Source organism: Chiloscyllium plagiosum, unplaced genomic scaffold, assembly GCF_037043375.1.
Source record: "Chiloscyllium plagiosum isolate Xiang-an unplaced genomic scaffold, Cpla_swu_hap1 HiC_scaffold_4, whole genome shotgun sequence".
NCBI lineage: Eukaryota > Metazoa > Chordata > Chondrichthyes > Orectolobiformes > Hemiscylliidae > Chiloscyllium > Chiloscyllium plagiosum.
This window is the reverse complement of record NW_028270142.1, coordinates 36,220,926-36,240,803: the sequence shown is the minus strand read 5'-3', so window position 1 is coordinate 36,240,803 and position 19,878 is coordinate 36,220,926. Positions and strand designations below refer to the sequence as shown.

At 39.3% G+C, this 19,878-nt stretch overlaps 1 protein-coding gene across 1 annotated transcript in view; it reads right to left on the bottom strand.

The window, feature by feature from the left end:
• itga9 (integrin, alpha 9) overlaps window positions 1-19,878 on the bottom strand; it is a 389,627-nt gene that overhangs the window by 107,071 nt on the left and 262,678 nt on the right. Inside the window, exons 18-19 of the mRNA XM_043688825.2 lie at window positions 16,205-16,352; window positions 3,641-3,727 (exon numbers count right to left, since the gene is read on the bottom strand). Of these exons, the coding sequence (XP_043544760.2) occupies window positions 3,641-3,727; window positions 16,205-16,352 (235 nt within the window). The remainder of the gene's footprint in view (window positions 1-3,640; window positions 3,728-16,204; window positions 16,353-19,878) is intronic.

The window sequence follows — 19,878 nt, the reverse complement described above, 5'->3', positions numbered from 1 at the left end:
AAAGTGAGCATTGCAGATGCTGGAGATCAGAGTCAAGATTAGAGTGGTGCTGGAAAAGCACAGCAGGTCAGGCAGCATTCGAGGAACACGAAAATCAATGTTTCGGGCAAAAGTCCTTCATCAGTCAATTTTCCTGCTCCTCAGATGCTGCCTGACCTGCTGTGCTTTTCCAGCATCACTCTAATCATGGAATATTCAAGTCCTAAAGGATGTATCTCATGAGAGAACTAACAAGGAGGGAAAAAATGAACTTAACCTCTCATGCACCAATCTGTCATAGTTGTAACTGGCCTTGACAGGATTGGTAAGAGAGATCACTGAACAGTCTGAGATTGGATTCCCTACAGTGTGGAAACAGGCCCTTCAACCCAACATGTCCACACCAACCCTCCAAAGAGCAACCTACCCAGACCCATTCCCCTACATTTATCCTTGACTAATGCCCCTAACACTATGGGCAATTTAGCATGGCCAATTCACCTAACCTGCATATCTTTTGACTGTGGGAGGAAACCCACGAAGACACGGGGAAAATGTGCAAATTCCACACAGACAGTTGCCCGAGGCAAGAATTGAACCCTGGTCCCTGGCGCTGTGAGGCAACAGTGCTAACCACTGAGCCATCATGCCGCCCTATTTGTGCTGTAAAAGTCTGTCCACTATTGTGGAAACCTCCATTGTGCTATGTAATGCTACCACATTGCAAAATGGGATGGATTCATAATAGATTCAATACCTCAAAGCTTGGCAATCATGAAGGAATCATCCATCAACATGGTCCATCATTAGTAGAATGAATGATTTCAATTTATTGTAATCTCACAGCTTTCATTTCACTATTACTTTCAAGGTGGGGATCAATCTTGATTCAATAAGGAGGACCAGCACCTGAGATGCTTAAAAATGAAGTGTTAGTCTAGTGAAGCTAGACTATCTGTATTCTAAACTGTCGAAGCAGCATGCTATAGACAAATGTTTAGTAGAATATTAGATTTAAGTGCAACCCATGAAATTATCCGTCCATTAATTCCCAATACACAGTTATAATGCTCTGGAATACTAAATTACAAAAAATAACCACAGATGTTACTTTCTTTCACCCGACAAACTGTTGTAGGAATAAAATAATAACTGTAAAAATAATGGCAAATGTTTGTTTAAAATGTTAGAGAAGTCTATAAATCATACAGAGATGATCAAATACCGTGTGGAGCATGGTGCTTCTGTGGAACTGAATTGGGTAGAGCTGGAAATGAGTGGTTTCATCTTATATGGATATCCTGAAGTTTGGTGAGATTCAGATGGGAATGTGCTCAATATTTCTGTTACATTATCTGCCTCTACAGGGAGCTTGAATGGAGAAAGTTGAGTTTATCCTAACTGTATGGAGAAGTGTGAACTGATGGGCTGATAGGCCTTTTGTGATTCTACACTTTGTATATTTTTATATCTTTTCATTAAAATGTTTGTGTCTATGTGCACTTTCTGTGGACCTCTATTATAAAAGCTTGTGTCTACATTTACACTGAAAAATCCCCATATAAACTGCTCAAGCTTTTTTGCCCCTCCCATCAGCATTGCTGAATCAAACATATATTTCTGCTTCCCAGAGTAAAGCAAATTGTCTGTGTTCACAAGGAAGAGCAATAAATTAATATATATAAAAACAAGGTAGGATGCTTTACTTCTAAAAGGAGACTGATCTATACCTGCAAGCCCTAGTCAAATCCTACTCTGCCCTCTAACCTCACCACCTCAGTACATTCTTGGATTTCAATCTGTGTGCTCCACATCACAGATAATCCATTACAGGGTATATCCATATATGTTTAGAATGCCTCATTAATGTTCTGAAACATGCTTCAGATCACATATTGTTAGTATCGGCCTTGCTGTTTTACATCAGCCCTTCTTCATAGGATCATAGATCAAGGCCACACCAACGCTCTGAACAGCATCCCACACAGACACCCCCCCCTAGTCTATCCCTGTAACCCTATATTTCCTTTGTCCAATCCATGTAGCGTGCACATCCCTGGACACTATGGGCAATTTAGCACGGCCAATCCACCTAATCTGCACATCTTTGGAATGTGGGAGGTAACCAGAGCACCCAAATGAAACCCACACAGTTATGGGGAGAACGTGCAAACTCCACACAGACACAGGGTGGAATCAAACCCAGGTCCCTGGCACTGTGAGGCAGCAGTGCTAACCATTGAGCCACTGTGCTGCCCATTATGACCAATAATACAGAATAACTGCTGATAAAATGAAATACTTTGTTTATTTCTGATTACATTATAAGGAACATTTTACGATATGTTTTCCAATTCCCAAATTACGCTTAAACAGTTTTAGTGCTTTTAATATTGTGGTCCTCTATCACGTGCACTGAGTGTAAAGAGCTGGTCTCTTCTCAAACTGACCAAGCAGCGGTAGTGCAGGACTTTAATCTCTGACAGTGACTAAAGGGCAATGTTAATTACAGACTTGGCATTGTCACTAAACAGAAGCCCACTGTAATAAGCACAGAATGTCAGGTAGTGCTGCAATACCAATAAATCTCAGGTACAGCAGAGTCCCAAAGACACTGCAGAGTTCAAATTTTCTGAGGAAGTTCGAAAGGCCATTTGAGGGAAAGGAAATCCTCAATAGGTCTCTCCGACCATCACATTTCACTAATACATTCCACCCATGCCTTTCTCCCTCTCTCTCTCTCTCTCTCTCTATTTCTCTTATACTTACAAATGTTAGGCAGGGAGGTGGTAGGCAGTTATGGTTGCAAAAGGACGTACATGTAACTGGAACTGAGATGCAATGATTAGTCTTAATGTCAGATTTTATAATCTCATCTTTCACCGATATCCATTTCAATGTTGGGAGGTAACAGAGAACTCAACAAAGAAGTATATGTTTTCCTCATTAAATAACAGATACAATTAAACAGTTGGATTAAACTATACAAAAATTAAGTCAAAGCACCTTAATCACACTGATGTTCAAGATATGAATTCAAATCCCAGCCTCAACTGGTATCCAGAGCAGCTATCCTAAAGCTGTTGAGTTCAGCAAAATACCATTTGCAGAAAACAGGGGAAATATGTTGACAAATACCACAGAGTATTGAAGAGAATTGGAAACATGTTTTGCAGAGCACTCTCTTGGAATATTAATCTGCACTGTTGGTGGATCAAATGGCATATATCCATTTCATCGTCATACACATTTTGAATGCATATAGTACCTCAGGAAAGCCAGACTACTAAATGTTCTCATTGTTGAGGTGTATCAAGCGGGGAGGGAAATATTAATATTCACATTAAGCCACTGGACCTCCCTAATCCAACAAAACAAAAAGACAGTCTATTAAATGAATGCTTCCTGATTCAAGGGGGTCGCAGAGGAAGATGGAATTGGAACAGCTAAATTGGAGATGTATTAGCATCAAAAAGAAAGAGGCAGAAGATTCCAACACTGGGTTAACCTATTTAATATTAAGCGGTGCTGCCAGCATTGCAAAAACAGAGGAAATCCATGCATGATGACAATGACTAACCAGCCAAAGCTTCAGAGAAATTAATCCAAACAGGCTGTTACCGTACCATCTGCTGTAAATATAACAGACTCAGCACTCTACCTTGGACTGCGATCTCATGAAAGGAAATCCCACGCTGCATATCAGGAAGTCCGACTCCATCAGTTCACAAGAAGTGCCCTTTTCTTCCTGAAATGATGATGGGCAGGGTGAGAAATTACCAACCACAACTGGAAAATATAAGGATAGCAGGATACCACCTCTTTCTTCAGCAAATTATTTTACTCCTGCACAAACTCAACAGCAATTAAGAGAAAAATATATGGACTCATTAATTTTAACATCAAAATAAACCTTTTCAATTACAGCCTGCAAAAACATTCGAGAAAATCCCTAGTCCAGAGGGCAGGAAATGTGCTAATCCTGTAATGTCATCAGTGATTTCTTTTTTGTATTGACAGTACCATAAAACCTAATTACTGAAGACATTCTATCTGCTATACACCTAATGAGATAGCTCTGTTTGGTAATTTCTAGTAGAAATGGGATTGGTACTAAGGCAGGTAGCCCAAGATGTTAAACTGGAGGCAAACGTCAAACAATTTTATAAGGCTCGCAGCTACACTGTGACATGTTAACTTAAAATAACAGAAAATACTGGGAATATTCAGGTCACTGAGGCAGCATTTGGAGAGTGAAACAGGTCAATGACTGTATTTCCTCAAACAGAGAGAAAACTTGCTAACACTATGAACTCCCATCTCTAAGTCAGAATTCTGAGATTCAAAACACAGTCAGGATCTCAAATAGGCTATTTAGACTGGCAATTCAGCAAAATACTACAAGTGTACTGCACTATCAGAGGTTCTACCTTTGGGCCAAGACAGTAAGCTGAGCTCTTATTTCCCTGCTCAACTAGATACAATAGATCCTGAAATATCATTCAAGGAAGAACAGGAGAGTTTTCCTGGTGTCCCGATCAATATTTATGCCTCAACTCACTACAGAGTAGAAATTTAGATCAGAATAGAAATTTACTGTCACATGTACTTTTACATGAAAAATACAGTGAAAAGTTTTCTAAGTCTCCCCACCACAATAGGAGAAACACCTGAACTGGCTGTTCCCCCTAGCTGTAAATGTGAAACTTTGCCATGTGGAAATTACTTTCTATGCTTGCCAATATAACAATGACAACTTTTCAAAAAGGAACTCATTGGTTGTGAGGTACTTTGTCACGGGTGGAAAGGTACGACTTGCATAGGGACTGTTCCTTAGATGTGCAAGATTCTATTCTCAAAGCAAGACATTTTTACAAGTACTCTGCACTGTTGTTGGGTAACAAAAAGAAAGGCGGATTTCCTGTAATTGGTAAGGGTAACTCTTGGCTTGGACAAAGTAGTTAGCCAGCTGGTTCCTGCTGTAACTTTTCTCATAGGAGATCAGTGCACACTGCCATGAGAGCAAAGAATAGCCAGGCAATTTGATGGCAGAGTTTAACTTCCATCTGCTGTGGTTGTGGATCAGCTAATTTCTTTTCAGCCTTCCAATTTCTTTCTTCCATTTGTGTCAAACAAATGAAAAATCAGGCACTGTAGTTAATAGAGGGCCAATTCAAAATCACCTGCTTTCTGTCCCTGGGGTCTCGGTGACCCACTCCATACAGCTCAATCATAACTACTTTCAGAAGACACATTTATAAGAATTTCATGCAATCACAGAATCCCTACAGTGCAGATAAAAGCCATTCAGCCCATCACGTCTGCACTGACCTTCCGGAGACCATCCCACCCGGTTGGAACACCCTTACCCTAGACATAAAAAACCCTGGATTTAGCATGCATAATCCACCTGGTCTGCACATTTTGGAGGAAACCAGAGCATCCAGTAGAATCCCATGCAAACATGGAGAGAATGTGCAAACTCCACACAGTCACCCAAGACTGGATTCGAACTCAGGTCCCTTGTGTCGTAAAGCAGCAGTGTTAACCACTGAGCTACCATGCCACCATATGAGCAAAATTCAAACAGCAAAAGATTTCCTTTCATGTTCTTGGGATGCCTTCCTTGACTATACAAAATAGTATCAAAGATCAGTTACATAACCCCAGTTCTGTTAGGTTTAGGTCAGTGCAGGTAACAGCAGTATATTCCATTGACTGAAGGGTTAGTTGTATTTTTTTATACAATGATACAGCAGCTTTTATAAACATTTCTATTACTAATCCAGATATTGGACACTTAATCTCTGCTCTACTAGACTATTATTAAAACCACTTGGATACATGCCCATGACTTCAATTTCTGGGGAAGAGAAAAGTGAAAATGGGATATTTGTCAGATTGGCATAATGCCACACCCAAAGGGAGAACAGTTTTTTTTTTATTTACACCAAGCAGAAAATACACTAGCTGTATAAAAACACAGGGAATGCCAATTACCCCATTTCTATGTCAAATGTGACTGGGATCACCCTGAACAGGGCCTACAGCTAGGCTGCCAGAGCAGCTGCCTGTTTCATATGCAAATGGGTGTCTGATGATGTGTGACTTAGAAGTAAAATCTGGTGAAGCACACATCGTGGCCATTTACCTGGTAAACAAAAACAGTAAGTTTAAAATAATTTGGCTTGTCACACCAATAGTTAACGACTACCTTCAAGATCGCAACTGGACAATGCGTCACTGTTACTTTGCAGCAGGGAGAATTGTTTGCTCATAATGCAAAGTAGAAATATTTTTTTTTCCTCATTCTATCCCAAAGCATCTGAGGCCAGACCTAATACCTTTCCACTTCCAAGATTAAATCAGCTAAGAAGTCACTACTCATGCACATTCCAGAGATTGAATTTGATACATTGCTGAGCTGTAGATCTTCATATCTCATTTCTCAAATCCTCTTTAGTAAGCTATCTGAGGAGATAATTTATATTTTTCCATCTCCCTTCTGGTCACTACCACAGCAGACCATAAACAAACCCAATGAAATATCCGTGAACTCAGTGTCCAGACACTTACTGAGTGGATAGCTCACTTTGCAAAGTTTCCCATATCTGGACATTCACCTCAGTTCAGAGGTTTCCATTAGATCTAAGTTTCATCCTGGGAAGGTGCAACAGGTTTGAGTCAGGCCCACTGCCCTGGGAAGCAGATTTTAGGAAAGCTAGATTGGGTGAGTGCTGAAATTGGCTGGTTAGAGGGTTCATCTTTGCTCTCTGGGACTGAACTCCAATTGTTTTGAACATCCAGACCCCTGAGCCTTCATCTTGCACATCCCAATCCACCTCCTCCATCTATCTCCATACCACTTTCATAGTCACTTGCCTTGTATTCACTCTGGGGTAGGCTTCAAGAGCCATGTAGAGATGAAATGATGTAAAGACAGCTGATCATTTAACAGCATCTTTAAATTATCAATCAAATTGTGAACTCAGAAGGCCCTGCTGAGATTACAGTAGCTTTTGAAACTTAGCCAAGCATATATAATGACATTTTAACAGCTTGTGAGGAAGAGTCAAGAAAGATTTCTATTGACTCTGCAAGACCAAATTGTAATGTTGTTTTTCTACCCTATATCATATGACATGTTAATCAAAACAGTCAAGAGGAGGGCATTTTTTTAAAAAATTCTCACTAACGGCTTCAGTCATTTTTCTGTATCTTTATAACAGCAAGAGATTTTTTAAAAATTCCAGGTATTGACATTTGCACAGAACTTATACAGCCTTCAAGAGGGTGTGCATTTGATCCATCAATTAAGACTCCCACACTCTGGGCAAAGGCAAAAAGCTTGCAAATCAGAAATAGAGTCTGTTAGAACTCAGTCAAGGTTTAAATGATCCAATTTTCCTACCTACATGATATATACCTAACATCCACTTCCACCTATTGGCAAAAATGGGATCTGTCAGAAATGGGGACCGGATTTCCACATCTGGGTCCCATCTGCCATTTTTAAAAGGCTGCAAAGTTTCCTGACTGCACTAAAATTGGGCCTCAGATATTTGAGACCCATGATATTAACTCACAGAGAAGGTGCTCACTGATCACCAATACTGCCAATAGCTATATCTGCTTGATCACGGAATGCTCAAATTAGTGCTCACATATCAAAAATACGTCACATTAAAAGAGACTTCACAAAACTCAAAGTGGCAACTTGTTTTGCTGAATATAGCAGCAATAAGGATCCCATAAAAACGCAAAGAATAAAACTTCTAAAATGTTTTCCCTTCTTCACTATTTTTGCCATAATCTCATTTAAGTTGAGCTTTTAAGACATGATATTGGCATTTGGCACTGACTGCCCATTTTGTTGCATATTCTATGATCTCAGTAGTAAATGCTGCACACTCTCCTCTGTTTTCATATTTTAACAGCACTTACTTCTAGAAGTTTATAAATGGCCAGTCCTAAAGATACACATTTTAAAGTATTTTTGCAGTGAATGATTGTCAAGATTAAACTCAAAGCATTCATACACAGTGGTTGTGTGTGCATTTTTTTCCCTCCGTTTAAAAGCTTGCATTAATGGCTGCTCCTGCACAGGAAATGTTCATACTCCAACCCTGGTCTCTTTCTGTACTTTAAACAAAACATTTGGGTGTTCAGGAAAGAAACATCTTTGTGCTAGAATGTAACTAAGTTGCAGTTTTTTTAACAAAAGTATAAGTTACACATCCATGAAAAATTTAGAATGTTTTATAGTATTAGCATAACTAAATATAAAGTAACATTAAAATAAATTTCTCCTTGGCTCCATCTGAATATTTACTAAAATTTGGATTACTGTTACTGGAACTCCTTCCAATGGGCGTTATCCCATTAAATTGAAAGGACAAAGCTGTGCCCAATGCTCTTATATCATTCCTAAGGCAGCAATGAACTAGTGCAATCTGCAGGGCACTGTAACACTTTGTTTCCACAGTCTACTCGAGTACAATCAGTATTACCTCACATCCCCTCACCGTCTACACAGATAAAATGACACATTTACTGTTGAACCATGAAAGACTTAGAAATCACGACGAACAGATTTATACATCGGTCTGTCTGTTCTGGCCTTTTATGTTAGAACTGAAGAAAGTTCTTTTCTGAGTTACCGTCACATATTTCTTTCCTTGCTGCTACTCATGCACTGGCACTGATTTCCCAACAGACATCAGTTGACAAGTAAGGATTACATTCAGCAGTGATGGCCCAAAGCTTAGCTCTAATGTTTTCTAGGAGGCAGCTTCCAATTAGTTTATATTTCTTTTGAAGCATGGAGTTAGCATAGTAGTGACACCTCCATCTTTGAGTCTGACGATTGTGTAGCCTACACCACACCAGGGACTTCACTGCACAATCTAACCAGATATAGTGCAATACTGAGGGAGTGCAATTATGTCAGAGATGCAGTCTTTTGGATGAGACATTAAATTGAGATTTTTAGCAGTTATTGTGAAAGATTGCACATGATTATATAATAACAAATAATAGCAGGGCAGTTCATCTGGATGACATTGATTCAGCAAACATCGCTAAAACACAGTCATTTATCTCACTGATTTTTGGGGGAACCCTGATGTATGCAAATTGGTGATGATTTCTACATTAAAAAACAAGGGCATAGACATAAAATACTTAATTCCTTTTAGAAGTCATGAAATTGCAAAAATGCTATATCATTACCAGTTCTTTTTCCCTTACCTTCATTTGCCCTCCTATGAGGACAGTTTAACCTGCAGGACAGAAATCTGGAATTTCTATGGGTTGCTCTGCTCTCCTGCTATAACTTGAGGAAGATCAGTAAAAACAATGGAAAATTGCTATAAAAATTCTTTTGCTGCATTTGCTTGTTGCTTTTTTTTCTAGTTACCATATGAAATTGAAACGAATAGCAATATATAGTCAGAGAGTTAATCACAAGTTCTTTTAAAAATTGTATTTCGCAATGTCTCAGCCAGAATTTTCACATTTTTGCCTTTAGTCCAACAGTGTCAACTTTATCTTGTGCACTACAAGGACATTGGCAGAGAATTTCACAGGGTTTTCTCAATTTGGTGCCACAACTAGTGGCTGTTTTTACCATTTCTCACTTGGTTCCTTCAAAGTCACAGCTGTAGATATGGTGAAATGTCAGATGATTAACAAGTTAACCTTGATGTTTCTTCGATAAGCCAATTAAAAAGCATTTTTACATTGCAATGGCAATGTCTGATCCCCCGTGTAAAAAGGTTATGTCCATCCTACCAGAGCCTGACTGAAAAGCTGACAGCATCACTCAATTGTAGTCGAACAAATACTGTTCACAACAACATTCCTGACACCCAATCTCTTTAAGTTCTTGCTCTCTGATTAGCTCTGACACAGGCCTGGTCCCTCCAGCATAGGTGTCGTGCGCCCAAGATCTGGACTTTGTCTCCTGAGGAGTCTGCACAGAGATTGTTAAATTTACCAGCTTACCACACTGCCTTTGAGTGAAAGTGTACCAGTGGTGGGATCGGTGTGTGGGATGGAATTGGCCAACCCTGGTCACAGTTGGACTCACTATCGAGTTCAATAACTTTAGGCCTTTAGCATCTTCTTCCATGTCTTTCATCCACCCATCACCCAAGGCCCTATTATCACATGGGCTGCTACTACCATCAAACCACTGCCAGCTACTAATGGTCCCCATTAGCAATCAATTATTCTTCCAGATGATTGTTGCACATTCCTTTGTCTGCCCATCTGTTGTCTTTCTCTGGCCTTCATCACCACCAATCATTTACTTCTTCCCCAACTCCCCACGCACCATTTTCAACTAGCTACAACCCGTTCTGAATAAGGGTCACTAGACTTGAAATGTTCACTCTGCTTTCTCTCCACAGATGCTGCCAGGCGTGCTGAGTTTCAGCAGCAATTTCTGTTCTTGTGCCATCCCACTCCTCACTTACCTTACTTCATTTGCTGTCAAAGTGCTTTTGGGACCTTTAAGTCCTGAAATAGATCAGTGAGTGGTGTATAAAGGGGAATGATTTGACTTACAATGCTATGCCTGCACCAGCAAGATTTCTCCTGCAGGTCTCCACCAATGGACACAATTGGACAGGTCAAACTCAGAAATCAGATTGGAAAAATCACCAACTGCTAAGTACTGGTCAAGCTTGTTCGAACATTAATCTGAGTATCAGGTTCATTGTGACAGTCACTGTTTTTAAGTTTCCAATAAGAGCAATTTAAAACTGATGCATTTTGATATGTAGCAGTTCCTTGATGTTCAATGGCGTTGCCATCACTGAATCTCTCACTATCAACATCCTGGGGCTTATCATTAATCAGAGACTGAACTGATAAATATTGTGGATCCAAGAACAGATCAGAAGCTAGGGATCCGACACAGTAATGTGCTTCCTGACTCCCCAAAACCTGTCCACCATCTACAAGTCACAACTCAGAACTGTGACAGAGCACTATACACTTGCCTGCATGAGCAAAGCTCCAGTAACACTCAAGCTGCTCAACAACATTGAGCTCTTAGCAGCTCTCTTACAAATGAAAAATACTACAGTTGCTGGAAATCTGAAATTTAAAAAAAGAGAATGCTAGAGAAACTCAGCAGGTCTTGTAACATCTGTGGAGAAAGGAAGTTAACATTTCAAGTTCAAAGACTCCTCAGAATGAAGAAGGGTTATTGAACTAAAAACGCAAAATCTGTTTTTTTCTCCACAGATGTTGCAAGACCTGCTGAGATACTCCAGTGTTTTCTGTTTTTAAAGCAGCTCTATTAATGTGGGCTTCACCCACCAATGTAATTATTCACTCCTTTCACTGCTACATACAATGATAGCAATGTGTATTATGTACAAGATGAATTGCAATAATTTCCAAGGTTTCTTCAATAGTACCTTCCAAAGCTGCAACCTGTTGCATCTAAAAGAACCAGTGTAGCAGATGGACGGGAATATCGTCACTGGCAGATTCACCTCCAAACCACACAATATCCTGACTTGAAACTGTATCACTGCTGTTCCTTCACCATCACTGGATTACAACACATTGTTCCTGGTTATTCTTGGTTATTCTGTCATTGCTAAACTTTAAACCATGGCTCTGAACCCAGTCCTATCATTTTATATCTGATTTGAGTTTGCAGTACCAACAGACAGCGGGAAATGAACAATGCCAGCCTAACTTCAGCCGTCTCTTCTTTTAGGCAATCAGATCACTCATAAACTAATGCATTGTAAATTAAGCTGACAATTAAGATAAAATGTTAAGTCCCACTGTCACCAACTAATAGACAAAAGTCTGACTATTTGATCAGGACATCAATAAAACTATGCTCCTTAATAATATTCAAAATCAATTGTGTTTTGTGAGAACTTGGAGGGCCCTAATACTCATTGTATAACTCTCTACACAGATTAACTAATGTGAAGATAGCCTTCTCTATCTGTAGGACAGGATAAGCAGTGAATCAATAGCTCTTAAAGAGATGGTGCTCAGAATTAAATTGAAAAACCTGATGTTTCCTTACTCAGCTTTCCTTGCTCAGCTGGGAACCAGGGATAGACGTGAGCAGGTCCCTCATTGTAGAACCATAAAGTCATGCAGCACAGAAACAGACCCTTCGGTCCAACTTGTCCATGCTGACCAAGTTTCCCAAACTAAACTAGTCCCATTTGCCTGCATTTGGCCTATATCCCATTCATGTACATGTTCAAATGTATTTTAAATGTTGTGACTGTACCTGCAACTACCACTTCCGCTGGCAGTTTATACACACATGAACCACCTTTTGTGTGAAAAAGTTGCCCCTCAGGTCCCTTTTAAATTTGTTTCCTCTCAGCTTCAAAATATGCCCCCTTGTTTTGGACTGCCTTACCTTGGGGAAAAGACTTGTCCTATTCACCTTATCTATGCCCCTCATGATTTTTTAAATGTCGATAAGGTCCCCCCACAACCTTCAATGTTCCAGTAAATAAAAAGTCTGTCTCTACACATCTTATTCCAGGAAGTGTTGCAAAGCAGTGGTCGATATGCTTAAAGCAAGACTTCCAGAGTACATATATAATATTTCTAGCAGCTTGGGCCAACAGATTTAAAATAAATTACACTGATTTGCTCAGCCATCATCCAGTTTGATTCCCAATGTTACCTCTCATATTTACTGGATAGATGAGTAACTATTATAGAATCTGCTAGACTTAGGAAGGTAACAAAGAAAGATTAACCACTGAGAAAATACATAAAATACTCAGGCAACCTTGGGCTCTTTAGGACGTGCAGGTAAATGTTGCTGTTGCAGGGGAGAATTTGTTGCTGGCTTAGGAAGTGTCATTATATTGTACATATTTCTTGATTCTGAAACCATGCTTTAAACTGGAAAATTATACATGCAACTAAGGAAGGAGAGAGAGGAATAACAGAACTTGTTGCAGAAAATTAATGCTTTCCAATTCACGATAATGTGACTAAATGCCTTGAAAACTTTCAGCTTATCATAGGGAGCCAATCTGGATTTGTAAAGGCTTGCTCATGCTTAATGAGCATGTATTGAAAAGGTAATAGTGGTGTGTAGGGCAATGCCTATTTATGTGGACTTCGAAAAAGGTGTTTGACATAAAATCTCCCATAAAAGACTGTTGCAAAGTTTAACTGCATGAAACTGAAGGTGAATTATTAATCTGATTAGCATATAGGCTATGCAGCAAGAAACAAAGTAGGTATACATTAAAAGGTAGATACTCCAATTGGCAAACTGATTTGTAATGTCCCACAAGCAACTATGTTCAAGAACCTATTCAACTTTTTTTTCTGTTAATGGCTCAGATGATTGGAAAGTTACTGATCAAACAATGATGGGTGGCAGTATAGATAGAAGCATTACATTAGAAATTGATATTGACAGATTAAGTGAATTGACAAAAACGTGGCACATGGGCTTTAATATAAGTCAATGCAAGGTTAACTACTCTGTGTCTAAAATGGTAAAACAGTGTACTTTCTAAATGGGTGAGAAGCCTCAAAAAATAGAAAACCCAAAGAGACTCGCAAGGTTAGTTAACTAGATCATCAAAATGGCATGACCAAGAAGAGGAGGTAATCCAAAAGGCTAAAGGAACATTGGTTGTTACAACTAGAGGACTAGAATACTTGGTCGTCAATGGCATGCTATACAATGCCCAAGTTAGATCTCACCTTGAGTACCATGAACAGTTCCAGGTACTACTCTCTAAGAAAAGTATATTATTCTTAAGGGAGTTTTGTGTAGATTTACCAGAATTCCTGAGCAACCATTTATTAAGATTAATTATAGGCCAGCAAGGCCAATTATTGATTAAGAATAGCCCTAGTGATACATCAATGGAACATCCAATTGGTTCTCAAATGATTTCAATCTTATTGCCTTCACTAAACAATTTGAGAGTCATAAAAATAATAAGGCATAGAAACAGGCTCTTTGGATCAAATAAGTCCATGCTGACCATGGTGCCCACTCAGCTAGTTCCAGTTGCCCACATTGGTCCATATCCCTCTAAATCCTTCCCATCCATGTACCTATCCAAATGTTTCTTTTTAAATGTTGCGATTGTACTTGCTTCAACCACTTTCTCTGGCAGCCCATTCCATATACACACCACTCTCTGTGTGAAGAGGTTGCCTTTCAGGTCCTTCCTAAATTTTCCCCTCCCTAAAATCTATGTCCTCTAGTCTTCAATTTCCCATTCCTGGGAAAAAGGCAATATGCATTCATCTTATCTATGACTTTCATAATTTTATACACCTCAATAAGGTCACTCCTCATTCTCCTACATTCTAAGGAATAAAGTCTTATCCTGGCCAGCCTCTCCCTATAACTCAGGCCTATCAGTCCGGGCAACATTTTCATAAATCTTCTTTGCACTCTTTCCTGTTTAACTATGTCTTTCCCATAACAGGATGACCAAATCTGTACACAACACTTCAAGTGCGGCCTCACCAAAGACTTATACAACTGTAACATGACATCCCAACTCCTATACTCAATGCCTTGACTAATGAAAGTCAGTGTGCTAAATAACTTCTTCACCATCCTATCTATCTGAGACTCCGCTTTCAATGAATTATGTATTTGTACTCCTAGGTTCCTTTGTTCCACAACACTTCTGAGGACCTTACCATTTATTGCATAAGTCCTAGTGAGCGGCACGGTGGCACAGTGGTTAGCACTGCTGCCTCACAGCGCCTGAGACCCGGGTTCAATTCCCGCCTCAGGCGACTGACTGTGTGGAGTTTGCACGTTCTCCCCGTGTCTGCGTGGGTTTCCTCTGGGTGCTCCGGTTTCCTCCCACAGTCCAAAGATGTGCAGGGTCAGGTGAATTGGCCATGCTAAATTGCCCGTAGTGTTAGGTAAGGGGTAAATGTAGGGGTATGGGTGGGTTTCGCTTCGGCGGGTCGGTGTGGACTTGTTGGGTCGAAGGGCCTGTTTCCACACTGTAATGTAATCTAATGTAATCTAATCTAATCCTACCTTGGTTTGACTTTCCAACACCTCACACTTATCTGTTTTGAATTGCATTTACTAATTCTCTGCCCAGTTCCCCATCTGATCAAAATCCCTCTGTAATTTTTGAAATGCAACTTTGCTATCAATGATATCTCCCAATTTTGTAACATCCACTAACTTTCTAATCATGCCTTGTACATTCACATCCAGATCATTTATGTAAATAACAAATAACAGAGACCCAATTCTGTTAAGGAATGTGTTCAAATATCTGTTCTAAAATTATCTTTTACTCATTGCTACTTGTGTTCTATGCTTGTAAATTATTACAGAGTAATGTTTTTATACTTATCTTTTTGATACTATTTAGAATCTTACATTAGTGCAAGGTTGCCTGTCAGATGTCTCCTTACAGGAATGAAAAGCTTGAGACACCACAGTTTTCACAGTTTCCAAAAAAAATTTAATAAGTAGTTCTCTGATACAACAGTTGTAATATTTTTGGTACTTTCAAAGTGCTAATGATGCACAACCTGGAATGATTGCTATCATGTAGGCTCTAATTTATGGAAATTAGTTCAGGGACCTTATTTTGTTGAAGGGATATAATTTGCTTTTAGTTTAGACAGACATGCAGAATAATTGATGTGAGTAGGTCATTTAACCAATGCTATAACTACAGAACCAGAGGAAATGTGTCTGAAATTAACTTGCTCCAAAGTGAAGTCTTGGATTAAAAATTGAAACATGCAAAAAGAACAAGGATTCATGACTTCAACATGAACAGATCTGATAAAATACAGCTGCACTATGGAACCATAACTAAAAACCAGTAGAATGGAATTTTTTTTCTTAATCTTGTATCTCATTCAGCCACACAAGCTTCTTCATAATATAAGGTTTGAACTCAACAGTCAAATTGTTGCCATCAATGCAATTTCCCTTCTGATTTGTTGAAATGAAGGGAGACACCAAAGGAATTGAATCACCAAACTGCTGTTATTGATCCTGGTCTCTGACAGACTTTATGCTATAAGTTACAACCAAAATAAACCTGAAGCCACAGGAATTCCCATAACACCCTTCTATAAATAGCTAAACTTCAAAAACCTGGTAGAACAACATGGGTTTTAATGGCCCTAGTCTGGGCTTCAGTTCCAAAAAGGCAGATCAAAGATTTTGAGCCTTATGAGTTCAAGATTGTTTACCAACCTGCCACATTTTGATGAAGAAGACCTCTTCAGTGAAGTTAAAATAAACATTAGTGTCATATGCATCATCTCCTGCATTTCGAACCGTTACATTCACAGAGATATTCTTCACTCCTCCTAATGCTAAGTAAGGCTTGTGCTCATCAATACTGAAAAGGAAAAGAAATGGATTATCATTCTGTACCACTCAGAATCAACAGAGAGTGTCGCAAGATGTGGGATACAACACAGACATCAACATTTGAGCAGCAAAAGGTGAATTCACAAACCTATGTTGTGAGCAACATCTGAGCCTTCGCTGAAATATAGTATTATGATGCTGTCAAATAAGACTAATATCTGTTAAATAGTAACATAATTCATTCTAAATTACATTTCACTTTTAAATGTCTTCTTTAAACTATAATACATAGGAAATGATAAGACCATAGGAAATAACTGCAAAGTAGCTGGTTTAGTCTCAAAGTTAGAGGACAGTTAAGCAAAACCAGAGAGACTGCAAGAAGTGAGAAAACACTTATGGTCATCAGACAATTGGATGGGGAAGACAGTGTATTATATCCAGTAAATGTGAAATACTTTAGAAGCAGTATTTTCCTCAACATCAAGATACAGTTTTATATTCAGTTGATGGAAGAGCCCTCTATTCCAACCCTTATAACCCCTCATACAGCCACCTTATGCTCATCCTACATTCACAGTCATAACTGCTTATGGCCCATCATTCCTCTCATGCCCCTACCCACTTAACCATATAACCCCCATGCCCTTTAAAGTATCAATGCTGACATAATAGCAACCCATGCCCTGCTCACCACATTTGCCTTTAACCCTCTTCATGCCAACTCAACTAGTATCCAGGAATCATGGTGATAAAAACAAATTTGTATCCATTGCTGGCCATCACCATTTGAAACATTTGCCATGTATACAAAAACATTCAATACATTTAAGTTGATTAATCTAATCTCTTACAAAAGCAAACATTGATATTCTATACTTGGAGCTGTTGATCAGTTTGTACTTAACAGGCATCCCACTGTAAAAATGCTAGATTGTAAAATTCATCATACACCACGTATCCATTTGTGATAAACAAATGGGTTATGTCAAAAAAAAAACTAGAAAGCACTGATTTTTTTATTCACTCAAAAGCTTTTACAGTTCAAATGGAATTTTAGATTTTGACATCTTTGACAATTCATTGGCAGTTCTAATGAATTCATTATATACACAGTCTTGCCTAGTTTTAACAATCTCAAAGGGTACATGACCTCCCCAAAATGGAACCTTATCTCTCCCAAAGGTATAGCTGAGACGAGGATAAGATCAACCACACCTTACACTTTAAACAGTGTTTCAATGGGTGGCAATGGCAATGATTACCTAAGGCAGCATGGTCAATGTAAGCATCTGATCAATGGCTAATTAACATAGCATGACTTGTTTCCTCTCCCATATCCCTTGTGTTCCTTTGATTAGTGGTTCTTGCTACTCCCCATTCTGCTTGCTCTTGTTTTCCAATTAACCTACACCCCACAATGCTCCCACTGTCTCTGTCATCCTGCTCTTCTGGTGTACTTCCCCACTGCTTCTGCTCCATACTGCTCCTCTGATTTTCTCCATGTTTTCATCTCCTTGTGCTCCTGCCACAATAGAAGCAAGCACATTTCACTTGTATCAGTCGGTAAATAGCTGGTTCCTTTAAAAGGATCATTGCAATATGATTTTTTAGCGTTATCTAGCATTACAGTTTGTGTGGAGCTGTGCAATTAAAACTTTATTTGACTGAGGATCCTACAAACAAAACCATTTGCAAATCATTGATCTCATGCACTTCAACTTAATCTTTCTCGAACATATTATACATGGAAGACAGAATTTAGTGCAGATCATTTCTGAACATTCAGCAGGAGTTCAATTTAGTTAGGTCTCATTGCTAGTGCAGAAACTTGCTGCACAGTCACAGCTATAACTCCTATCTTCCAGTGACTGCCATGTAGCCCTCTCTCCTATGTACATACACATACATGCACAAACACACACATATACACTACTACCCCCTTATTCACATATTTCAGCAAAAGAGAATGGGGACCGTGTGGTGATATGAGGAGAAATCTAGTGGGCTCATAATTAGAAGGGTCAAAATCAGGTGCACTGGTGATTTCTCCGAGCTGGTCTGCCATCAAGTGAGGCTCCATACCAGGAGTGTGCATAGAGTCATAGAGATATACAGCCTGGAAATAGACCCTTCGGTCCCACTGAGAATCACTACTATATTTGTTAATGATGTGCAAATATTATGTGGACAATAGGTATAAAGACGATTTTGTTCAAACCCACAGGCTACTACCTTCAAACTTGACTAAACAAAAAAATAAACATATCAAATGAAAACAATACAAATTGTTGCTTGAAGGTATTAAGGACTGTGAATAGTCCTAAACTGATCAAGGTGTATTTTTGCATGTGGGAAGATGCTGAGCCCATTTTGTTGTGCTCCTTCCTTTACAACAGCAAGCCTCACAGTCTGTCCTGTCCTCTACTTGGCTTCCTGAAGCAAGGAAGAACCCAGAATGGCCACACAGATCTGTCTTTCCTCTTTCACAATCCCTCTACCACCCTTTTCTGTTCCCACCCAGGCCTCCGCCCTTCTGGTCTGCCGTGAACTTTTATACTGTATTCGATTTAACACTTCAGCATTTAAAATGTTAGCTTTCAGAGCTCTGTATAAAGCAGTTACTGCTGATATGAGCCCTCTGAAAACATTGAAGCTTCCATCATAAATCAATGGATCCCACACTGCGGGTTGAGGCTGCTGCTAAAGGGAAAACTGGGTCCTTTTGAACCCCAGTGCAAAGTTCAACTGCTCAGCAACTCAGTGCCTCACACCCATGCACTTCAAACCCCACCTCTTTCCTCTGCCAGTAAAAATGATATCTAGCAGAGCCAAGATTTTCCAGCCACTTTTAAAGGCCTCTGGATTCAGCTTGGCTCCAAGATAATCTGACATGGTATCACAGTAGTTTAATCATTTATACTTCATTCTAGTCAGAGTTAAAAGCTGAACTAATCACAGTTATTATATCTTACACTATTTGACTGTGTATAACAGAAGTACAAAGTGGCTAATGTATCAGGCTGAATATTTAGAGTAATAACATAATTAATATGACTCCATTCAGGAACAGTAGAATTCTTATTCCAAACTTGAACATAATCACTCCCAACAGAGAAATTCCAGTAATTCTAAACTTCCAAATGGAGACTTTCATAGCTTAGTCCTGTCTATACAAGTAAATGTGAATAACCCATCACTGACCTGAACCAAAATGGACTTGGAGCAGTCCGCAGTCCCAACTATTCTTCTGCTAGGCCTAGTTTTTACAATCCTCAGCTCGAAAAGAAAGTGAGGTAGGAAATGGTAGCAGTAATACTTACAGTTCTAATATGAAGTCACCACACAGCACAAAGACAAGAGATTGACTAAAATTATAAAAGTGCTGATTAAAAAATACAAGTCCATGTAAATCACTCCATTCGGAAGCTTGGTTTTTAGTCTACTCTCGGGTTGAAATCACAGGTGGATGCACACTAGCATTGGTGCCACTGGCGTGCATGTCTGTTTCCATCCCATCCCCAACCCCTGCTTGGGGTGGTGGGTGGCAGAGT